We start from the raw sequence: 25,762 nt of genomic DNA on the forward strand, positions 1-25,762 counted from the left end.
GTGAGTACTACATAAAAAAAAAAAAAGGATTTACACTAACAAAGATTCTCGAGCTGAAAGAAAATCGTTTGAAAAAATTCATGCAGCATGCATTAGTTGTGTGGTTGAAACTTCCTTGTTGATGTGAGACATTAAAGATAAACGGGCACACTGGTTCAATATTATAAAAAGGCCACAGGAACTTTTGGCCCCTTAGTCCCAACTGAGCTTTGTTAAAACACCAGAGCCTACCTGTATGCTGTGGTCGATCATGTCTGTCCCTTCATCACAGTGTACCCACCATCTGACTGCAACTTCCAGTAGGATAATTCAAAATGTCAAAGTATAAATTACCTCAAACAGGTTTTTTTGTGGCCCTAGTGGCCTTTATTTGACAGTTCCCAGACAGGAAAAGGGTGACGAGAGAATAGGAATGACATGCGACTAACGTCTCTGGGCTGGGACTCGAATCAGTGAAAACTGCGTGAATAACTGAGGCCTTAGTACATGGGTCTTGATTTTCTGCTCCTGCACCACTGCAATGTCCAAAACTTGGTTTCTTAAGCATTACACTAACTTCCATTGAATAGGCCACCTTTAGAATGTGGGAGAATGGTATATATGCATTGTGCAAAGCCAATAAACATGCAGCAACTGCCTGATGAGACCATTTGTAACAAAATCTATGAGGAATCTTTCAGGCACATAAAAAAGCCATTCTAAAGGCAAAATGAGGGTCCAACCTGGCATCAACAGGTTGTATCGTTTAAAATGACCGATGAGTGTAGATATTGTTCTGTGTGTCACAAATTTACATGATGTGAAGACTTTTGCGTGGGTTCACATTCTGTTCCTCACATCATCTAATCATTAAAAATCAGGATATCACTGATCAAGTGATCATCCTCCCCAGTACTAATACATCCCAAGATCTGACACTAGAGCTGCCATTTCCTTATAGTCATCCTGATTCCTGCTTTGAAGTTCCTTCATTTTAGTTCTGCTCCCCTTTTTTTATCTTGATTTTCAAAATTTGGGCTTTCAGTATATACTACAAGTCTTTATTCAAAAACCAAGAATCAATAATCTGTATTGTCATTATGTGTTACCATAATGACATTTGTGGTGAGAAAGACACCGGCTTAGGATGCACACTGATTACATATAACACACAGACACAACAAGACATTATGTTTCCACATATTTTTTTTAAATCAAATCAGTTGATTGCACAGACCAATAACGCTTCCCGAAAAGATTAAAACATGCAAATGGCCTTTGAGGTCCAGGGATGGAGGCCTAAAGACCGATCTCGAGGCCATTTTTTCCTGGTCTCGGCCTCGGAATGTGATGCCTCGGTTATTCGAACTCGTATCATTGGGTCTCGAAAAATTTGATTGAGGCCGGTTTGAGGCCCTGTACATTTTTCATATACTAACTCCCTTTGATCTGTGCCACAAATGCGTCTCACAAGAAAAAAAGCAAACAAACTGAATGGACGTGCCCCCCCCAGATTCAAAGCGACCCAGGTCTGTTCCCCTACATTGTGCCTACATGAGGCGGGAATCAGCATCGCCCGCAAAACCAACAATTAATGCTTTGTTATTTAGACTAATTTACATTGCAGAGTGCATTGATTGTGGCACCTCTCTTCATGTGCTCCCAATGCACGGGGTACAAATACTGTCCAAGGATAACTTTGGCACAATGACACCTGAACGCAGTCAAAACTGCCTTTTGACCCTCCCACTCAGAAAGCTGGATGTATCTCACCAGCCCGACATACGTAGATTCATGCTGTCTGCCTCTCACATATGTTACATGTTTACGTGTACATTCGTAAAGCTGAGAAGCGCTGGGAGCACTCAGCTTAGAGGTTGTGTTGTTCTAAGCTCTGTGGATTAAAGCTTCTGTGTAAAAAAACTAACAAGAAATAACAACAAAAGAAAAAAACACGACGAAGACCTACAGGGCAACACATTGCTGAGCCTGCGTTCATTGGGGCTTTTCAGCCCAGTCTCAGAGAGCAGCCTAATCTCCATGTTCTGTGGATCTACTCTGGCCAGTTTTTTCGCTGTTCCGGACACAGCGCAAGCTAAAAGGCCACAACCCATCGCTTCCTGCATGTTGAAACAGGTCCCAAATAAAATGAATGGGATAGTAGCTTTGTCATTCTATTTTGATCAGTTTTAACAACACATAACCACTCTGAAAAACTGCTTAGCCAACAGCTGAAGTTCCCCTAGAAAACGAGTGTGCATGCGCATCAGCTTTCCAAACGCAGTGGTTACTTTGTGAGTGGTGTGTTTAATGCAATCGGACGATATACAATTAGTCAACAGCTGTCACAAAACACTGCATACAATTGTGAGTGATATAGATTATCCATATATTATTTTTTTAGGTATGTTTTCTACATAGTAGACAGGGTTTGATGCATTACATTACTGAAAATTGTGAGTAGACTATCCTGTGCCTGTTGACTTTCCCAGATATGGAAGATAATCTCGCAAATTTCAATGGTGAAGTCCTCTCGAAATCCGAAATAATTGTTGTTGATCTCAGCTGTGTAAAACAGTTCCTATTGAATTAGCTTGTAGAGCGCAGTGCCTTACCGCAACGTAACGTCACAGGATGTGATGTCAGTTACCATATTTAAGCAATAATGGCCGCTCCCAGACTCAGTGATCGCGACTACAATTTATACTTTTATTTTTTTACTGATTGACGCTAAATCCATTACATCACCACGAACGTATTAGTTTTAGGAATAGATAATGATCCATTGATTTTTCCTTGCTGACCGGACTTCTCCTTTAATGTGGAGGTCACTTGGTGCAGCTGGAGGACGGGAAGCTGATGCTGCACCTCTGGTTGAGGGAGATGTTCAGGCCTTCTGCTGTTTTGATATTCAAAGTGAGCAAAGAAGCTGTTTAAGGTGTCGGGGAGAGATGGGTTGTTTCTGCGCTGCTGGTCGCTGTGTTTATGGTCCATGATAGTTCTGATGCCTATGTTGTGCGGGTTGTTGCTGCTGAAGTGGTCCTCGATGCGCTGCTTGTATCTGTGCTTTGCCTTCTAGACTCACTTCTAGCCCTGCTGTAGGCCAGTCTGTCTCTGGATCTGAATGCTGCGTCTTGGGTTTATGTGGGTAGGACAGCATGAGAGCATAGTTAATATAGGACAGCACAGATGATGTGTAACCCTCTTTAAACACCCCCCCCCCCCACCCCAGTCTGTCTGTTCAAATCAGTCCTGTAAAGCTGAGCATGCCTCTTCAGTCCAAACCTGAACGGTTCTGTCTTATTTACACCCAGTCTGCCTCTTTTATGCATCCTATTCGGTCTTTAAAACCACTATTGAAAAGAGAGTCATGATTTTAACACAAATTTTTGGAGAGAAGAGAAATCAAATTAATACACCTTACATCTGCAGTCCATTGGATTTAAGAAGGTTGAACAATAAATGTATGCTTTCTTTTTGCTGGATAAACTACAGATTTAGAGGGCTGCTTCTATGCAGAGTTGGTTTGCAAGCTAAATGGTAATGATTCACACTAATAAATCCAATCAGAAAGCCCCAATGAGGTAATCTCCCAGTGCACTCAAAGGAAGCTTTTTATTTACACCAATTAGCCTGTGACAAGAGCTTTAAAAACAGGGTGCTGCAAATGAGTACAGTGTTAGTTCTCCGGTAAACCTTTTTTTTTTTACACTTCACAGCCACAAAAATGCCCAAAACTTTAAATGTTTATATAGTACACCTAAATACCAACCAACTTTCAAAAAGGTTCTAAAATAAACCAACACAGACTGGAAAATCTCACATAGTACAAAGATTTGTTAACTTTTTCGATGACTGATTAATATATAATGTGTGGTATAAACCAAATAATAAAAAAGACTACATTTCTGTTTTGGTTATTAGTTTTGTAAATAATTAGAACTTCATTGTATTTATTCCCTTGTGATAGATGGGAACAATTGAATAGACAATAAAATATTTCAAATATTTCGAACATGACTATTTTCGAAAGTTCATGTAGCCATTTACCATGTGACCTGTCCATTGTTTTAACTACTTTAGGATGAGGGAGTTAAAGATGTTATATATATATATATATATATATATATATATATATATATAAAAATGATAATGTGGGGCCCCAAAGTAGTCCCAAAACTGAAACACCTCTGGATCATGACACCCATCTGTAATGTATAAATGAGTTAATGACATATACATTTTCATAATGCTATGTTATATGTCTTATCTTAAACCTTTTAGGACTCTGATAACATCAGACTGGGATTGTGAAACAGAAGGCACAGAATGCATGTAAACAAAATTAGAGATATGTAAAGCTTCACCTACGTATACAAGTCACACTGGCACGTTCCTCTTTTGTTTATTTTTTACTGTGGTTTTTCAACAGAGGCCAAGAATCTTTGTGTCTGGCATCGCCCTTCAATGCTCACAGACATGCATTTTCTCTGCTTGCTTAAAAAAACACCAGCTGTAAATACATCTCCGCCTGTGCAAGATATAAAACATTTTTGCAGCTTTGTCAACTCCCTGTTCAATATTTCAGCAAAAAGCCAGCTGCCCTGACAGACAGGAAATGTATTTTCCATCTCTACATTTTTTTTTAAATATGTGATGAAATCATGTCTGAGAAGCAAATAAGCACAGAAGATTATCTTGTGTTTCACCACAGAAGGTCAAAGAACCAGTTATCAAATGCACTCCTGGCACATTAATAACTACATGTTTGAACACTACATGTGTACCAAGGACTCACTGATTGGTGAAGGTGAAAATATGCAAATTAAGCTACACTGAAACTTGTAAACAAGAAAAAAGACAGACTGTGAACCCAAGAGAGGGAAAGCTTAAGGCAATCCAACACATAATTAGGATTAAAAAACGGACAGATCATAAATAACATGTTTCTCTGTTGAGTAACAACAGAGGGTTCTCATCGTCAGAGTTGGCTGTAAGGTAATGGTTCTTTAATCAGAATCAGAAACAAATGACAAAGGAAACCAAAGTACACAATCAACACCCATGTAAGCATGGACATGTAAGCATGGACAGTCCACACAGGAAGGCCTGCAGAGCCACGACTGAAAGGTGGAGACTTCAGTATTGGCAGTGCAAACCAATATACTACACACCGTTAACTCTAATAAAGAAGTTTTCATGAAAAAAACAAATTGAAGTTTAAAGCCTACATTGAAAAGGCTAACATTTTTATGTTTGACAAATTCCAAGAAAAGAGGACTGGAGCCTGTGACAGAGGGCTTCCAGTCTTCATTTTCCAACAAATTATTCATAAAATCAGAAGCTAAATAGCCCCACGCTTTTTACTGGTTGTATCCAGTCACAAGTATCAACCACTATATTATATAAGAAGCCAATTTTTATGGGGACATATGAGCCAGGGAGACTTGGAGATTACTTTTAGAAGAACATGTCGTGAGCAGAGTCAAACTTTTTGTCCCGGTGTATATTAGTTGGTAGGGATTCTTTTACGGTCGGTGATTCTGCGATTTTGTTTTGCAGTGCTATGGGAGAGGAGAGGACATGATGGACAGACGCATTTACAAGGGCAGATGTGATGATCGACAGACGTGACAGAGATGTCCTTTTCATCTGAGGGAAATAAAGGAGGTTGATAGCCGAGTGATAATTCAAAGGGGCAAAGACCTGTAAAAGAGGAGACGTGTGAGTTGTGGTCTTATTCAATCCAGGGGATACAGTGGCTCCAGTTCGAAGGGTCGGAGGAGGTCGCACATCTGAGAGCTGCTTCTAGTTCTTGATTTATGCATCCTGATTGAGCATTGGTTTGTGAACTGAAAAACCAGAAGTGAGGGAAATGAGGGAGACGGTGCCACTGGTTCCAGGATAACAGAATAAATTTGCACTGTGAATCCAGTGAATAGGTTTGGATCAGACTGAGGAGGGAACATAATTGAGGTTAGGTGGGCTGGTGACAGGATCTGATTAATTCTGAAGGTCTTGGGTTATGACATTATATTTTATTCTAATTCCCCCACAGTTTCAGTGGTGAAACTCAGAGGAAGGATGGTGTCTGGAGTCTTATGCTCATTAGAAGAAAACTATCAACAAAAAAAGGGGCATCTGACTTAATGTTTTTGGATCCAGCACAGCAGGTAATGCAAAGGTTCAAACAGGACAAGAACAAAGAGCAGTGAGACTGGCCGGGGTTTGAGACATTTGACAGATTAGCAATAAGAAAAATATTTTTTTATTAATTCAGTCCAGCTTGCAATGTTCAGCACCCTCCAACTAATGACACCCCTAAGCCAGTGGGAATCGTATGGGCTGAAGTTCTATGTCACCTGCATCATAAATGAGCTCAGTGGAAGAAAGGGAGAAAAAGCACAAGGCTGTAGTTTCTTAGCAGATCTAACGCACAATCATATGTTCTGTGGGGTGACAAGGAACGTGCTTTGTGTTTACTGAACACTTGTCTCACTTGGTGTTGGTTGATATTAAGGGTTGATATTAAGGGTTGAAATTTAGCTCACATTAAAAGTAAATCAGTTTTGTTGTCGTTAGTCGAAAGGTACATGAGCATAATGGTGAACAATCCTTTACAGCTACATAGTAGGCTGTAGTTACTGGCAAATGTTTTACACAAGAGGCCATAAGTTTTTAAAAGTCCCACCCACATCAAAATGATCAAAATAACTTACTGTGTTCTGTGATCAAATTAATCCAGAATTACAATATTTAAATTTTTGACCCATTTCATGACAGTGAAAGGAGTCCAAATGCAGTCTCCATTTTTATATAATATATAAAAGTTATTTTTACCTAATAAAAGCTGAACTTTGTGCCAATAATGTGGATTCTGCTCTTTCTTTGGCTAAGCTAGATACCTTCTGAAAGGTTGGTCATCACACGATAGTCCTGCAGCACTTCCCACAAAGTGCCTCAGGGCACAGAGTAATAAGCCTTTTCATCCTTAAAACACATATAGGGTAGAGTGGTTCAGCATTTGGTCAGAGCCTCCTTGCCAACACCCTATGGTTAGCATTCTCAGGCGATGGTGAGAAGTGTGGTCCCTCAATAGTTAAAATTGTCTCCCTGGTCAACCCCACGTGTTGTCCCAATCCTCCATGTCATTGAAAAGGTGTGCCAACTACAACTGGCTCACAATGCCCAGAGCCTTAGCAAATATCTGAACAAATCTCATCTGCTCCTATTGTTCAGGCTACAATGGTTGTTCTGTGTCTATTTGAATTCACACAAAGAATTTCATAGTTTGAAGAGATACAATCTGTGTTTTATAGACAGTTGTTAAACACATAAACACACATCTAAACAAACATGTTTATTAAAATATCAAACATGACCAACAAATATAGTTCAGTGTTGGCCACAAATTATGCATTCATTAACTTGCAACATTTCTAATACAAAAACATTACTTGACGTAAGTCATTATGTGTCTTTGACGATTTCCTTTTACTCAACTCTATAAATCTTCTCCATCACTGGGCCACTGCAGTGAATCTGTAAGGAATTGTTAAGATGTTTGTCAACATGAAAGATTTCACATTTATGATTTTTTTTTAACTTGAATTTTTCACAACCCATATGGAGACGAGTTGTTGACCAGGCATGGAGAGCAGCTTTACTATGGAACAGTCGCTAAAGAGGGCAGACAGCTTGTCTCCACACATCACATTAGTAAAGAGCCTCTTTGACCATGCATGCATGTAGACGTGTGTGTGCGTACGTGCGCATGTGGGTGGGTGGATGCGTGCGTGTTTTTGCATGTGCATTCACTGAATGCTTGTCTAGATTTTGGACTGACTGCACACATTCATCTGGGCTTGTGTGAAGGTGGTGTAGCACCCGTAGCCCCATATGTCTTTGTCCTTATTTCTCTTTTTCACCTTCTTGGCAGTCACAATGCCTTTCTGAGCAAGTCAAGTTCTCACTGCGCTGTAATCAGAGGCGATGTATGGTGACGGCAGGCCATAGACTGAGAATCAATGACTCGACAGTGTGTGGTGTAGTGATCAGCGTAATCGCTGTTCCGCTTTGCTTCAAAGTCCAAGCCAAGCTGTTTTGCCAAGACTATTTGCAAAGCCACTAAGGCGTTTACCCAAGGCCTGGCCTTCACCTTCAAATAAGATGTCTTTATTAAAGAAGATCTTTTGTACTCTTTAGGTTTTTAGAGCTTTAAACACTGTGCAATGGCATTTTATACGTATGTTGTGAAGTTGGAAATAAACTGAGAGAGGAATGACAAAAAAGGCAAGTATTCTTTCTATTCAATCTCAATAGCTGAATATCTGGAAGATGACAGCAGAACAAAAGTTATGCACATGCAACACTTGCATATAGTCACCCGTGCATATATGCTGGGACTTAACCCCACCACCTCTTTTTCCATCTGCTTTCTTTCTGATGATACTGGTTACTGTCTCACTGTAACCTGCCTCAAGAATAAAACTGCTGTAACTGTACTTATTGGATATTCTTCCCACCAGCTCAACAACAAATGCTTGCACTTGTTGATAGAATGAAGCACATTATACTGTCTGTCCTGCTATTAGTACTAATAGCAGGACAGACAAGTTTAAAAACCTATCTAGGTGCACAAAGTTTGTCTTGTAGTTCATTTAGAAACTGGTAGGTTGGAAGTAAGAACGCTGGAGACTCTGGAAAACATGAAATTAAATGAGAGATAGAAAACAGAAAAAAATACCATTGCGGGAGACTTGATAGCAAAAGGAGAATGTCAGTGAATGTGGTTATGTTAATATGGGATGTGGTGTATTGACCTGCAAGAACAGAAGCCAATGCGTGTTCAAGGTGTCTAGGTAACACTGAAAATAGCACTTATGTGGTAATACGGAGCAGATTAATTTGGCAAGTCAGTCCAGGGCTACATACTCTTGATGTTTGTGCTTTCAAGTAAAACTGCTTGGAGAAGAATCAATTATAACTTTAGAAGAGCTGGCAAATACACAAATGACTGCATGAATGTCTCAGTTTTGTTTTGTTTTGTTTCATTAGAAGTAATGTTGTTTTAAACACTGAAGGTTTCATCTACTGGAGATTAGAGAAAATGTAATTCTTAATTTCTGTTTTAAATGCTCTTTGAACTGAATGATTTGCAAAGGTAAAAATGATTAACTCCAGAAGGTGAATATATTATTCATGTTTACTTTTTATCATCTAGACTATAATGTTCTTTCAAAGTGTCGTGGTTCATTTGTGACTGAATAGTCTAATAATAAAATATAAACTGTGATGTGAGTTTGAACATTAATGTACAGACACCGTACATTGAAGAGTATAACACTTTCATACACGCTTGATAAATGACGAGGCTATCAGACATAGACATTTTAATTAAGAAACACAATCGTTAGTTTCTAATCTTTGGCGTCTAACAGAAACAAACTTTGAAGTAATTAGTCTCGGTTTTAGGTATATAAGGATCAACTCTGCTGAGATATCTTTAACGAATAGTTCCTGCTGAAATTAAGGCCCTGGCAATACTGCTCCATATTTCTTATTTTGCAGATTTCTTTTCTCCCTCTTTGAGAGAATGTACATCTGCAGAAGGTAAATCAAGAGTCTAACGTATCAATATTTTTCTCTAAATATCTTTCTAACATTTTTCTTTACATGAAGTTCAAACTCATACCACTATTCTACACGTACAAATAAATAAAAGCAAATTAGTCCACAAATGAGGTTATGGAGCTAATTATTGGAATGACACTAGTGTGACCACATGTCCCAATTTGTGCAGGACTGTGTCACATTTTTCACTCCTTTCCCGCTGTCCCATAAATCGAAAAAATTGTCCTGCATTTGACTAGATCAGATTCTAAAAAGTAAAAAAAGTATTCAACACTTTCCTGAAATGTAAAGTAAGCTGAGCTGCAGTCATCGTCACAGAGCCGCGCCGGCTGTCAGTCAAAACATGCAGCAACAGCGCCCCACATCATAACCAACCTGCGCACTATGATGTTAGTAAAACAAAACAAGAAAAGGAATTTGGTGTATACATAATATTAAGGAAACTGCGTCAAAAAAAGAAAATGCAGCTCAAGCAAAGGCTGTGGAATAGTTTATAACTGTGAGTCACACAAAATAAGTGAGTCATACAAAAAACAGAAAACTGAAAAAGCCTCCTGCCCATTTATGGATTCATTCTTACACAAATTCAAATATGTATACCAGACAGACAAGGGAACAGCATCCGAGATTAACTTAAACAATATTTAACTTAACACAAAAGTGTATTAACATTTTTCTTTCTTTTAAAGTGTTAAACTGTAGAAGCTTGTAATGTGTTTTTTTCTGATAAACTTAGTAAAACTTTATAAAGTTTTATTAAATTCTAAAAAATTATGTTTTTTTTATAAACTCATAATTAATTGTTGTACACTAGCAGACAAAGCAGAGATTAATTTACATAATGTGCAACATCACACATCAAAATGTATGACGTCATTATACTCTCGGTAATGTGTCCAGAATTGTCCCTCATTAGTATCCTCGCTGTCCCATATTTGATTTTTTAACATCTGATCACCCTAAATGGCACAGAAAAGATAAAATCCACCTGTATTCAAAATACATTGCTGCTTTGATGTGTAAAGTTTTATCGGCTAGTATAATCATAACTAAAGCTCTAAAAATTTATTAGATTTTTGTCAACAGAACAATCAAAAAAGTTGTCAGAGAACCAAGGAGACCTTGCAGCGACCTTAAAAAAAACTCCTAGAAATTGCAATTATGAAATTATGAAAAGAATAGGTAATACTCCCAGTGGCAGTGACCTTAATACACATTCAGTGTGCAAAGTACGAATGCTGAAGAATGCTTTCTGCACAAGACTTGAACAAGTCAGTTAAATGTTGGGAGAATACTGTCTGGTCAAATAAAGCCAAAGCTGAACTCTGTGGATGTCATTGCACACACCATACTTGGAGGAAAGATGTTTTTTTCACGTCACAAAAGCAATTGTCCCAGAAAAACGGCCAAGGAAACACTTAATTGGTTTCAGAGACAGGACACAAAAGGAGTAAAAGTAATTATATTCATAAACTCACCTGTCAGCCAGTAATTATTACTAATTACTATTATTTTGTCCATTTTAGTCTCTGTGTCAGTATTTCTTGACATTTCCTGTTATTCATCAAGCACAAGGCTGCTTTTTACTGGTTTACTAATCTATCTGTAAGATAGAATGCCAAACTGTCCACGACCAGTTACATGATCAATCTTATCTTTGGTTAACGTAATTGAGAACTATTATGATGAACTACAACATATTTACCTAGTTGTATTTGAGATATATTCATCTGTATATTTGTGTCGGTGTGTGTTTTGGAGCAGTGTGAGAGCAGGCATTGACCTTGATACGACTCATGGGTGTGTTCCATAATTATTTGATTACTTGGCTGTTATTCTCCCTCAAACAACCTGCACCTGGATAGTGTTGTAACTCCCTGATTACCAATTACTCTGTAATCAATCAGCCATTAACAGGAGCACAAACACGCCGTTGTAGACCTTGTTAAACAATCATGCTGAAGTTCAAACTTTTTTTAATAGCCCTAAACAAAATTACAAAAAAAAAAAAAGAAACCCTAAAACATTAGTTGAACATAGAAATGTTAAAAATAACCTAGAAAATTATAATGAAAGACACGGCCTAGATTTTGTGTCTGCAGTGTCTTCTTTCAAAGCATTGAATCAAACCAGTTACACTTGTTTCTTGCAGTTGTGGAGTAGGCGTGGAACTCAATACGGTGGATATAAAATGCTACCCATGTGGAGCATGATGGACAACTGCCATTTAAATACAATTAAGTCTAAAACCATTCAAGATAGATTGAAATAAAAAAAAATATTTTTATCCAACCAAGAAGCTTGCTTCTTATATGAAACGAGACATTTTCAAAATATAATAAAACAATGCAAAAGTAGCAATAATGAAGTAAAAATAAAAAGTAGAGCTTCAAAGGTCGCCTTGTCGTCACAATAAACTTTAGCTCCCACCACAGATTCTCTATCAGATTTAAGACAGGACTTTGGATGGGCCACCCAGAAATGCTAACATTAATTCATGAATTAATTGGTCACATTTAAATATTACTTTAAACCTAAATCTGCCAGGGGTGTGAATTATTATGTCTCTGCAGCATGTGATGTTTTTTTAAAAAAATACACCTTTATACCAAAGGCCCCTAACCAATGACTACCACCATGATGCTGATTTTTCTTGCTGTTCTATTATGAAGCTTCACAGCTACTACAGGAAAAAAAAAAACACTACACCACTAAAGTCTAGTGATCCATTCTGTTTCAGAGCACTGTGGCATGTCTCGCTGAGATATTGCCCTAAATATCTCAATGGCTGACTTCACAGACTGGCTGTAATTATTACCCTTTCATAAGTTAACCGTTATGGTGCTGTCCACACATTACTTAGCAGCTCAGAAACACACTGGAATCCCATGTGTTTGCTTTTCCCTCTCAGAAATAGCGAATGTATCTCATTAAAAAAGCAGTGTTTCTAGTTCATGTGTAAAAAAAGCACAACCACTGCCAAAATATGTGAATAATTATTGATTTAGTAAAACATTATTGAAGAAAATTTAAGCAACATATAATTTCAAATAGCTCTGTCTTTAACATAAAAGCTCTAATTCAGGGCTTTGCTTCTGCTGTCTACAATAAAATGGTAACAAAGTATAAATAAATAAATAAACTTTACTAATTTTCTTTTAATTTCATGTTGTAAAACCAGTCAACCACAATGTTTAATGCCACTGTAAAAAACAATCCAGAAAAGTAATCTTTGAATTTCATTTTTGGATTAAAATCCAAAGATTACTGTGCTGGATTCCTCAAGTTTTCTCCAGATCCTGCCTCTGCACCAAACACAAGCTTGAACACATTAATACCACTAGAAGTGATTGTATTTCAGAATTCGGAAATATTATTTTGTCCTTTCCGGTTACATTATTCATCCTCACACCTGCTGTTTTTAGGGTTTTTCACCTCTTTTTTTTTTGGACATCAGCAAACTCACTGAACATTTTTGGTGAAGCTCTCGACAATGAGGCCCTCTTTTCATGTCTTTTCAAAACCCTTCCTTTTATGAAAATATTTGCCCTTGCCTTGTCAAGAATCTCTCTTTGAGAGCAGATGATAATGCCTGACAGCCAGAGAACAGGAGAGCAGATCTCACACACAAACACACACCAGACACACATACAAACACATACGCTTGGTTATCGCATTCTGGCAAGGCCACAAATTCACTGTACAGACTCATAAACTCCCATAAAGCATCATGTTACTAAGCTGTGATAGCATTATGAGAAATTCTCAATTTCCTCAAAGAACATCAAATGACTCGAGCATGTCTCTCTGAAATTGATTCTTTTTAAAGAATTCAAGAAAAAGGTTCAGACTAGTAATATCCTGTTTCAGGAAGCTGCTAATGGACAAACAGGACAAGGTAGAGTTTAGGACATAAAATACTGTATACTGACAGCACTACAGAAAATATAGTTCTTAAATTGGCTACTAAATGTAATTAGTTAGCAGTATGTAAATGTTTTATTATTATTATTATTATTATTATTATTAGGTTAAAAGTGTCTTTTCGCCTTTTGTCTTGACTTCTTAAAGAAACTCAAAACACGGTGAGTGCAGAGCTGTTTCAAGGGGAAAAAAGGAGCATGGTTCTGAATCAGATGAACAATGAGGGTGCTATAAAGTACTAATACATATTTCTCAATCAAAGACATACTTTCTTATGAAAGATAATCCCACAGTGGTTGATAAGCCACATTCATGTATTTAATTTCAGTGGTATTTCATGCACAATTGTTATCAGGTTAATAGTTAATAGTTTTCCAATATCAAAACAGTGTTTACAGCATGCACATTTAAATAAATGGTAGCAACATGCAAAAAAAAAAAAATTTCCCAACCACTGAAGTGCATCTCAAGACAAGATATTCTAAGTTCAACCATAAAAGCAAAACCATTGATATCCATCACCATAACTTTAGTTGGAAAGAATCACAAAGTTGAAGGTATATCTATAAATTGGTACTCTAAGAATGCATAGAACCCCAACACTCCACATCAATCCATCAAACTGGAAAAAGGGATGAATTGCAAATTTAGCAGAATTAGCAAAGAAGTACATTCAGGTAACAAAAAACTCGAATGCACTCGAGGTTGGTTTCAGCAACAGTACATGATGTAAATAAACTATAAGTATTCAATGCACTGGCACATCTTGACATTGGCCCTATTTATAACAAGGTCCATAATATCTGGTTTACATACATTTTTGCCTTCACCTAAATTTGTTTTGAATTCTTCTGTGGTCAGAATCTCGCAATACCTAATCACATAGTTTTTAGTGTCATGAGAAACAATTTGTTATTGAGCTGACTATAACAAACAAACAAGCACAGCACTGGTGATGTTAGGAAGAGCTGGTACCAATCCAACAGATCGGTACCAGCTATGATTGGTATGAGCTTTTATAGCTCAGACTGCTGAAGAAGTTAATTCTGGTACTAAGATCAAGGTGTCAGACTATGACATGTATCTCAGTCTGACTGCATAGCTGAAGACCAGTCATGGATCCTATCCTCACCTTTTTACCACCCTGGCAATGGCCAAGTAAGGATCAGAACTGGACCATTTAGCAAAGGAAGAATATGGTCTAGTTTGATGATTTGCTTTCTGTTTTACATTACATGAATAATCCGGAGAACACATTTAATCATAATACACTATGGGAAGAAGGTAAGCCTGGGGAGGTAGTGTGAGGCTTGAACTATTTATTTTCTTGGAACGATGAAAATAAAAATTGCTAACCTTGACCATAAGCTCTCTTTTTAAGGACACAGCAGGCATATACAGTGAAAAGGAAATCCTATTGATACACAGGCAAATACAGTGTTTTCCTGAATAAACATTTTACCCTCAAGGTTTGTGATTGTCAGCATGACAAGGGATATCCCTGAGCAAAGATACATAACCTTCAAACGACAAATGAACCGAGAAGTTGTAAAAAGGCATCCAGGCTCAGTGATGCAGTGGTACAACCATCTGACCTACGCAAGAATGCTTTAACACAATCTGAAATCACAAATGAACAAAGCTCTGTTCTTTGTGCTGTAACCCATGGGTACTCCTGAGTGTCACCACCACCATGATTGGACTGCAGAAGCATGAAAGCATCCTGAACTGGGAATGCCATTTAGCTGGTTGACTTGTATTCCCTTTCCTCTTATTAAATAACTTTTTACCGTGTATTCATCCTGGCAACCAGCTCCTGTGATCCCATGTTTCATTGGGGATCTGACCTCGACATTCCCTCAGGTGGAACGCAGTCTATTCATTCAAATTTTACAACAAGTAAAAAGAAACTGGCTGGAGAGGATGCCTGCAGAGGTAATCTACAAAAGACCCAATACTGTGGGTCCTGTAAAAGTATGCTTACTGGCTGACAGGAACATTTGAAATTTAGATACACAGAGATATAAATGCATGTATTCAGTTACCTGTATGACTTCTGTGTGCATGTGTGAGGGAGGCCAGACAAAGGGATAGCAGTAGACTCCATACACCTACTCCACAAATCCAAAGACCCCGCTCCCGCATTCTGTAAGAAACAGATAAATAAAACACACAGTAAGAATACAACCTGTATTTTCTTCAATCTTCATCTCATGTAAAAATACACATCTGCAAGTGGAGCACTGGGTAGTCTGTGATAGACTGGTGACCTGTTTAAAAAGAGTGGCTGAATAGAGTGGACGTTGACTGGTCCCCCAGTTTGGGTAAAAAGATTCTGAGTTTGTAACACCTCCTAGACAAACCATACATTCACATTACCATTTTCGACAAGGCTGTCTCAGTTATAGTAGTCATAGCAACAAGTTTCATTTTATTCCTAACTATTTTAAACCATGACAATTAATATTATTTTAAGAAGAAAACCTTTTCTTCAAATCTGAATGCAGCAAGAACATTACTTGTATACTGTAGATATACTGACACACAAGTGATATTATATATATATATATATATATATATATATATATATATATATATATATATATATATATATATATATATATATATATATGCATATTTTATTAAGAAAATATGTTTTTAAACTTCCCCGGTGGAAAATATTAGCTCAAATTTTAAACAATAAAAAACATGCCAAACAGTCACAAACTTTTTTTCTCCAAATCCACTTTAGCCAAATGTTTACTGAAACACATGACAGCTAAAAGAGAAGACAGGAACTCATACTGTAACTGGTTTTATTGTTTATTTTAAGTGTTTTTATGTTAGATTTTTAATGGATGTGTTTTAGCTTGTGGTGATGTACAGCACTTTGTTTCAGCTGTTCTCTGTTTTTAAGCGCTTTATAAATAAAGATGGCATGGTATGGTATGGTAACCACTAAAAAAATCCAAACCAAGAATATTGCTTTTTTTATCACTCAGCAATATTCTAGTTTAAAATAGTTTTTTTGTCTTTGTATTATATTTTATCGTGGGTAATGCAGAATGATAAGTATAAACCTTCAAACACTTGCCAACCAAAATTTTGTCCTGTTTACCCTGAGCGAGGGGATGCATAGAAATAAAGCACTTTATATTCCAGGCATCAACAAGGACATAAACTTCCACAACAGGCAAACTCTCTGTCTGCTCCACCAGGAGGGCTATTTAGTCTCTGTGTTTGTGTACATTTGTGGGAGGAAATGACACGAAGTGAGACAGAATAAAGCAAATATAGGCAAAAACATATAATGTGACAAGTGGCTTACCATCTGTTGTAACTTCTACATGATTTATTCTCACAACCAAGCAAAAACCAAACACTGAAGTAGTGCTGAAAGGATGTAAATCTGCTACAAACACTGCTCTGTAGCTTTTCTTGGTCACGTTGCATCAACTGTACATGAAGCAAAAAGTGTATTTCATTTTTGGCTTTTATTGAAAATATAGCTTTCCAAAAGTGAATGTTATTATTTAATGTTATTACCAAGAGCCACTTATTTAGTAATGCAAAGAAAACTTCATCCCAATAAATTGAAAGGTTGAGTTGAAGCATATATCGCTATATATAAATAAATTAACAACAGACCAATAATCAAATTCAATTCAAAATTCAAATTCAAATATATTTTATTGATCCCAAAGGGACATTTAATTAGATATGTCAGAACTTTTTTTAAAGTATTCTATCGAATTGAATGTGATAGACAAGCATAAGTAAGACATAATTTTAAAGTGGAAGAAAAAGGATCCATAACTTTAAAAAAATCTATAATTTTACATATATATATATATATATATATATATATATAATGAGTGGCTTGCATTTTATCCCCCCGATCCCCCTTTGCAAGTTACCCGATTAGTGAATGGAGTTCACCAGTACACAGTTCAACTTACTAAACCCTATTTTCCGACTATAAGAAGCACTTAAAATTCTTAAATATTCTCAAAAATTGATCGTCTCAAAAATTGTATTTTGATGGGGAGGACAACAAACCAAAACACCTAGCCAAATCTACATACAAGATCAGTGGTTCTTAGTGGTTCTTACATCTGTTTCTGTGTTTCTCTAACACACCTTATTCAAATTAACGCATTACCTCTTCAGCATAACATTAAGTCCTACAGAACTCTGGTAATAAGCAATTCAATTAACTCAATTTAGCTCTGCCATCTCTTGATAGCACTACGAGCATTAATACACCATTAATAGGGAAAATTAATGTTGATTTAATGGTGTTCTGTGTAACTTAGGTGAACAAATCAAACTAATGTAAACATGTCCACGACACCTCACTTCCTGTCGATCATTATTGGCTTGGTGGGTTAGTTCTAAGATACCAGTTCGAGCCTTAATCATTTCTTGGAGAAATAATCACATTAATAAAAATAAAGTGTCTTAAAGGCTATTGATTTCTACTGCGCAAATCATTCTTTAAATGTTATTTCCTCAAAAAATGTTTTATATAACTCAGATTTGCATTGTAAATGGGTTGAAACACATAGCAAATGCCGTTCTAAATTAGTTAAGGTAATTTAACCTCATTCCACATTCTTTAAGATGAACTTTAGTTATCTACCTTGGATCTGCAGTGAACCAGGATTCATTGAATCATTCTGATGATGGTTCAATAATTTTTATTTTGTCCCTTTTGTCTCTTTTGTGTGTACATAGTTCCTTAGCTTCTTTTTATCTTAATTTTGCTTAGTAGTTTAGTTGAGTTTCACTATCCTAGTAGAGAGGATTCATTGATTCAAATAGTGTTAAATCAGATAAACAGCATTCTCTAGTGATGTTCTCTGGATGTTCATTTTATTTCTGTTAATAAATTCTTGAACTTGAAAAAACGTTTTCACTCATTTATTCCATATGTATGTAGAATTTGCTGTTAAAAGAATGCCAGTGCTCGAATCACCCATTCGCCTATTGTCCTGATATCAGCTGTTTGAGCGGATATTCACCAAACAATATCTAACAGACTGAGAGTTATTCATTAAACATAAAATAACTTACAACTAACAACTAAAATGTGACTACAGAAGAAAAAAAAAAACACATTTCTGTGAAACACTCTTGGAAGGATTTGTGAAGATGTGAGTAAACCAAACTTTGCAGGTCTGCGAGTGTGAGCAGAGATGAGATTACACACACCTGGAGGGATCCAAGTGTGAGCGTATGAGTTTATCTGTGGACATGCACCATGTTCAGGCACACGGTCTTTCTATGTGTGTGCCTGTCTCTTTGCCCTGAGGAAGTGTGTGCTAAACCCTGGCTTGAGTTCTGAGCTTGGTGCATGACTCATCTGGTCGTTTCAGCCAGACATTTTTTTTTTTTTTCCGAGTAGTAAGAAGCTGCAAAGCTGGAGAGACGAGACCAATGCTTTCTTTAGTTAGAGATCATTCTTATAGGTTTTGCCGAAAAACAACGTGGATGTTCTGACGTGTAAGACCCAGCTTAGGATTGTTGCAGGTGTCAATCAGTTTCCATGTTCCATGTTTTCTCTCCTCTCTCATTTCTCTCCATCGGTTGTCCCGTATCTCTCCCTCCTCCACTCACCCTCTTCTTACCGCTCTCACCTATGCTCGGCAAGAAGTAAATAATTAGGAAACAAAACAGAAACGCTGCCAGCTTCCTCTCCAGCTCGTTTAGACACACAGCGGTGTTTGTGATCATGCAGTGCCACTTCATTATGGCTGGTTGTGGGTCTGACTGCCGCAGAAAGAGTGGGTGTGCGATGCAGAAATGGATTCAGAAAGCAGGAAGCAGGGGAAAAAATGGGGTAGAAAAAGAGAGAAAGAGGAGGTGCGTGTGAGTCTGTTTGTGTGTGACTGCACAGGAACAAGGGGGTTCTAATCAATAGCATCTAAACCGCTTGAGTCTTCATCAGTTTCAGACTCTGCAGCAAATGGTGACTCACTCATCAACAAACACACAAATCTGCACCAACTCCAAAAAGCACTTTTCTGCACTGACAAACAAATACAAAGAGAATCTGAGAATCCAATTTTACGGTAAGTGCTTGTAAACAATTGTGTTCCACTTGTTTACATCTGACTGTGTGTTTCTAGTAGCACCTTAAGATGCTGCAGTCACCACAGTTCCTAAACTGCTCCGACACCATTCTGTGGTATTAATGCATGCAACGAACGCAGCGTCGGATGTTATGACCCTTTATAATGCTGCTTTCATCGAATGAACACGGAAGAGTGAAAGAGAAAGGAAGAGCGGGAGAAGAGAGAGTGTTGGAGGACTGTTGGAGGAAGAGTTGTGCTCTCCAATGATTTCTGCAGTCTGTTCCATCTCTTTAATTAGTCCCATTGGAGTGCCCTCCCCGCTCCATGCGGCTGATCAGTTTCCTCTTCATACTTTTGGTCTGTATGTGAGTGTGTGCTCATATGGGTATGTGTGCATGTATGCATCTTAGCTAAAGCCAGACAGACATCTCTGGGGCATTTGGGCTCTGGTTTAGTTCCCTATGGTCGAGGATAACATGGACTGGAAACATTAATATTCAAGGAGTTTTCACTCTCAGAACCATTTGTAAAAATTGGAAGCCTGCTTTTTCTTCCTCTGTAGCAATTAGCAAGAAATGATTCATCTCACATAACTTACAGTGTATAGTGGTAGGATAATACAATATGTAGGGTGGAAATGATTCATGGGGTAAGTAGAATAACTTGCTAACATAAACTAAAAAAAACTCAAGGCAAAAATCCTTAATTCAATGCATTGCTTAGCAATGGAAAGGGCAATTATGCTTACACATGGTTCTTTCACAAAACTGTCCCGTGTTCACAAAGAGTCCCTTCTTGATCTGACTCTGATTGTTCATAAATCACAAATTAAGCCACCCATGTCCCATCAAAAAGTGAGTTTTAAAATAACAAGGCAGGCATCACAAAACCAAAGATGGTATGGAGTTGAGCACCAATTTCTTTCACTTCTAACACTCTCAGTCACTTAGGGTACGCTCACACTGCAGGTCTTGATGCTCAGTTCCGATATTTTCCTGAAATCGGATTTTGTTGAGGTGGCCGTTCATGTTACTATTAAATGCAGCCACCATCAGACCACTGTCTGAACGGTTCAAGACCACAATGCGACCCGCATGCACAGATAACAGAAGAAGACGTCACAGAGCAGCGCACTGTTTGCGGAAGTAATACTGAATGTAATGGTTTCTACAGGTGTTCATTAAAGTTTTGTTTTTCAATAAAACTTTAAAGGAAAAAAAACATAGATACTGCCCGGCATCTCCCCTTGTTATTATTAGAAGGATGTTGAGGAATTGGAGTTGACAATATTAAGACCACATCACTGAAAGACTAAATAAGGTAAGAAGAAAGCACCACATTTATTACTGACAGTCTATTATGAAGCGCTAACTGCTGCTACTGTGTGTGGATGTGTGGTGAGAGACAGGAGAGTGATGTGAAAGATGGATAAAATGCAACATGACCATTCAGACTACGTATTCAAATTAGTACCACATATGGAAGTTGCACAAATCAGATTTCTTTGGGGGTGAAAAGATCGGAATTGGACCATTCACACTGCTGTGGAAAAGACAGATATGGGTTGCATATGGGCATAAAGATCCAATTTCAGGATGCGTTTCCCTGCAGTGTGAATATAGCCTTAGTTGCAAAGACCACAAAGACATGATCTGACTCATCATTCCATGTGTCAATGATTGCAGCATTGTCAGTCTCTTACTCTTTAACTGAGAGCCACAACAACGACATGTTGACTTCAACCTACCATTTTACATGTGCACATGGATGCATATTAGGCTATGTTCACACTGCAGGTCTTGATGCTCAATGCCGATTTTTTTGTGAAATCGGATTTTTTTGCGTGGTCATTCACATTTCCAAATATATGCGACTTATATGTGTTCTCCTGTGTGAACTGAATGCGTTCAACCTAAATGTCCCGCATGCGCACTTGAGGACGCGATGACGTCACACGTAGCAAGCGTCCTCAGTGTTTGCGGAAGTAAACATGGATTATAATGCTGGCCTGGCGTGCATTTTGCGGTCATTAACTTATTTTCTAAATGGAAGTTTCCCTCCTATGGGTGTCGTCATTCTTCCCGCTTCTGCATAGCAGGATGCAGAATAGTGGCGTTTGTCGAGTATCAGTGACGTACAGGTCGGATAATTGCGACCCGGCCGTACAGACACAGGTCGCATTTGAAAAGATCAGATACGTATCGGATTCAGGACCACATATCCAGGTGTCCTGGGTTGCATTTGAAAAAATCCAATCTGTGTTGTTCAGACTGTCATAAAAAGATCAGATACAGGTCGCATATGGGCAAAAAAATCGGAATTGGGTCACTTCAGGCTGCAGTGTGAACATAGCCTTAGAGATATTAAGACAAATCATTTAACACTGATATGTAGACGTGCATAGACGCACTTCAGCAACACCAGCACATCTGTGGAAAGGAGCAGTTCTTGCCATTTTTGGTCTCTTTGTTTCCATGTCTGCACACATGTCAGGTACTAATCAGTTTATTCACCCCACCTGTGCCTGCTTGTTGCTCTGCGGCCTCTCAACTGTGTTCTGTTCTATTTAAGCTTCCACCTGCCATAGCTACTTTCCCACAACGAAGATTATTGAGTGTGGAAATAGGTTGTAATAGAGAGCTGAAATTGGAGTGGTTGCTCAGTTGAATAGTGATGGAGGGAAAGGAAAGATATTTCGTTTCCTGAAAAATACTGAATTTATTAAGAGAATTTGTGGAAAGAAGTAATGAGGATTGAAATCCAAGAGGTGGCAGTAGTGCAGCAGTGATGGATGCAAGCTACCGTTAAAAACTAAAGAAGAAGAAGCAACTTTCCCAGATTATTAATAGTAGTTCTGTGTGTAGATTCCTTGCCAATTTCTTACGTCCTGGTTATGACCTAGCTCTCTGGACTTTGTCATTCTGCTTTGTCCCTACTGGACTTCTTCAACTCACAACATGCCTTTGTGTTTCTGACTCTTGACTGACCTCTTACCACGTCTTTGCCCATTGGAAAGGATTTTTCATTGAACAAATGGTGCAAAAACCCGGCGTGAAAATTCCCTGTGAGGACGCTATGCTCCATAAGGTCAGAAGTGGAGAAAATTATTCACTATCTAACAGGTTAGTGACACGCTCAGTTTGGTTACCTCACCAGTCATCTCTTTAGTCACTAACCTCTTTTTCTCCATTTCAGTTGCGCCTGAACAGTCTGTGGCTCTCACCAGTTACAGACTTAAAATAGTTTAAAACGTATTCTGTGCTGGGTTGAGTTATCTACCAGACGTAATAATTTTGCCGATTAAATTGTCCCTGACATGAATGGTTCAAGATGAACTGAATGGAAAGATAACATTGACAAAACTATTTCTATATATATATTATACAGATTAAATAAACGGTTGTTGAGATATATGGTCATAACTCTCACTAAAAAGGAAAAAAAATTTGAGATTCTGTTACGCTCCTTTATGACATAAAAAGGGAACCCTGGCGCATACAGCGACAGCTGCTACAATGGCTGACAACACAAAGTAGGGAGGAGGCTCGCATTTCTGTAGAACTAGCTCAGTCAACTATCAGCTGACTTGCTATCGTGAGGAACCAGGGTCAAAATCATCAGATAGTAGGAAACAAGTTATGGAAGCAGCTCTGTCTATGTTATATCTATGGAATAAATTGCTGTTGAATATTAGACAGGCTAATTCTTTCCTAATTTTTTCAACTCTTTTAAAATCCAGCTTGTTTTCTCTGGCTTTTAAAATATTACCTGGACCTTTTTACTTATCTTACTGATGTCATGTTTTGTAAATGTATCCTTATTTTTATTTTTACTGTACACCACTTTTGTTCTGCTCTGTTTTTAAAATATCCTTTCAAAACAAGGTTTATTGGACTGGGTTGTATTGGTATTGTACTGAAGCTAATAACAATAAGGTAATAATCATAAATGTATTTCTATTGCAATCTTTAAAGATGTGTTTTTGTGTGTTCAAGGGATACAGCGTGGAGCATGAAAAAGAGGGACCACAGAGGGAAACAGAATGCTACATTTAAAGCATGCCTCTTTATATATGGGACTAATAATAATAGCTCACATTCACAGTACTTCACTAGACAAGGTCACATGCTGACAGCAACCTGATAGCTGTTTATGAGACAGACCTCACTTTGATGGGAAACACTGGGAAATCTCACTTCGCACCCTTAACAGCACCCCCTTAATTTCTAGTGAAATAAAATACATGACACAAACGTATACCTTCACACATACCCATTTCTTTACTCCTTTTAAAGTAGTTCCCTAGCATTTTTGCCATTTCAGCATGGATCAAGTTGTGTTTTTTAACTCAGTGTCTGCTATGGGTGAATCTGTGGGTGTAGATGGGCAATTTTATTTGGAGGATGCCTTCATAGGCGCCAATTTATTGACTGGAAAAGTTCTGTCTTCAGCTGCCAGCCTACTGAGTATTTATGGAACATGTCCTCCACACTCCAAGCAGTACTATAATAAGAACAGCTACACAGACATATTACTGCCAACTGTCTATGTAAGAGTAGAGTAAAACAGTATCCCAAACAAATCTGCATCAGTCTACAGGATATTTCTTAATGTATGAAGATAGAAATCAATACATTTGAAGAGTTGAACTTATCAATTTCAACATGAATTTCAATACCACTATCCCACACACTAACATTAATAAAGCTGTAAAACATCTGGAGTCTAATGAGACAACTCCTCTAATTGTTGTGATTGCTTAAAAAAACAGAAGTCCCTTTACTATGGTTGTCATGTCACCAGGTGAGTGTATCTACTTGGCTGTCTATGCACTACTAACAAAGGGATCTCTTTGAGTGATTTTTTTCTAGTGTCCTCTTAGCTTTTGGAAAGAACTCTAAAAGATGGCAAACTGGCCCTTGTCTGCCAATAGACTCAACCTTCTGCTTACCCACGATGACAGTTATTTTCAATTCTCTTCAATCTAATCTTTAGACCTTCTAAATCTGTCTGAGTTTTCTGGCAATCATACCTTCAATCCAGTCTTGAAGCTCAAGCTGTTCCTTCAGCTTTAATAAAGGGACAAAACACTTCAATCTGGACAAGCACATCTGCATGCACATTTTATGAATTACAATTTCCTTTCGTACTATATGTCCACAGGTTTCAATTACTTGTAGACATTTTTCTTAGAACATGTATTGTGTATTACTGCTGGTTGTTACACTTGTGCAGATTCTGAGGCAGTTGAATTGTATCTATACGATGTTCCATTGCACACTGTATGTTATCTGCAGTACCCAAACATCCAAAAATACCGTGGGAAATCCTGGATGTTGATTGATATTTATGTTAGGCATTGGTTTTGGTAAAAAAAAAAAAAAAAGTTGTTCATATTCTGTCAGGGCATTTACAACTTGAGGAACGTCTGGACAGCACTCTGCCGCACTTGCCATAAGAGCTTAACCTCTAGGGGGAGCACCCGGCTCTGCTGGTGGCCGTGAAATATCAAAATTTACCAGTTCACTGGTTCTTATAATTTTATATTTTTTGACCAAATTACAGAGAAATACTATGTAACAAGATAATTTGTTCTTATTTATTTTATTTTTTTATGAATGTCAGGCTTAACTGAAATGCTGATTATACATTTAAAAAATAATAAAGAATTTTAAACATTAAAAACTCTTTAATTTTAACCTTATACTTTGGCAACTTAGCTATTAAAATCTCTTATTTTCTTTAAGAATAAAAAACATGAAACATAGTTTCCCATGTCCTATATGCCAATTAAAATTGTGAGGGAGGACTTATTTGAGTTTGGGAGATTTGAAAGTTGGCAACATCACATTTCTGATCAATATTCTATTTTCACCTATTAGAAAAATTAAACTTCAAATCAGTTATCAAATGAATGAATAGATACAAAAATGAAATTTTAATGTTATTCAAAAAAACTACTTTGAACGAGTCAATGTCAAAAAGAGACATATTTTGTTTATATATAAGCACATATATGACTTGAAGAAAAAATAGAAATTTTAAACCAAAAAACACAATTTGGTCAAATTCTATACAATTTGCATGGACAGAAATAAACCACTACCACCTTAGAATTTGATAAGTCAAAAAATAAATATAAAAAAAGA

At 37.5% G+C, this 25,762-nt stretch overlaps 1 protein-coding gene across 1 annotated transcript in view; it reads right to left on the minus strand.

Moving 5' to 3' along the window:
* The window catches only part of LOC105921069 (chemokine-like protein TAFA-2), a 139,892-nt gene that overhangs the window by 48,590 nt on the left and 65,540 nt on the right, over positions 1–25,762 (minus strand). Inside the window, exon 2 of the mRNA XM_036137991.1 lies at positions 15,582–15,682. Coding sequence (XP_035993884.1) covers positions 15,582–15,681 — 100 coding nt within the window. The 5' untranslated portion in view covers position 15,682. The remainder of the gene's footprint in view (positions 1–15,581; positions 15,683–25,762) is intronic.

The sequence above is a fragment of the Fundulus heteroclitus genome, chromosome 1 (assembly GCF_011125445.2).
Source record: "Fundulus heteroclitus isolate FHET01 chromosome 1, MU-UCD_Fhet_4.1, whole genome shotgun sequence".
Classification (NCBI taxonomy): Eukaryota; Metazoa; Chordata; class Actinopteri; order Cyprinodontiformes; family Fundulidae; genus Fundulus; species Fundulus heteroclitus.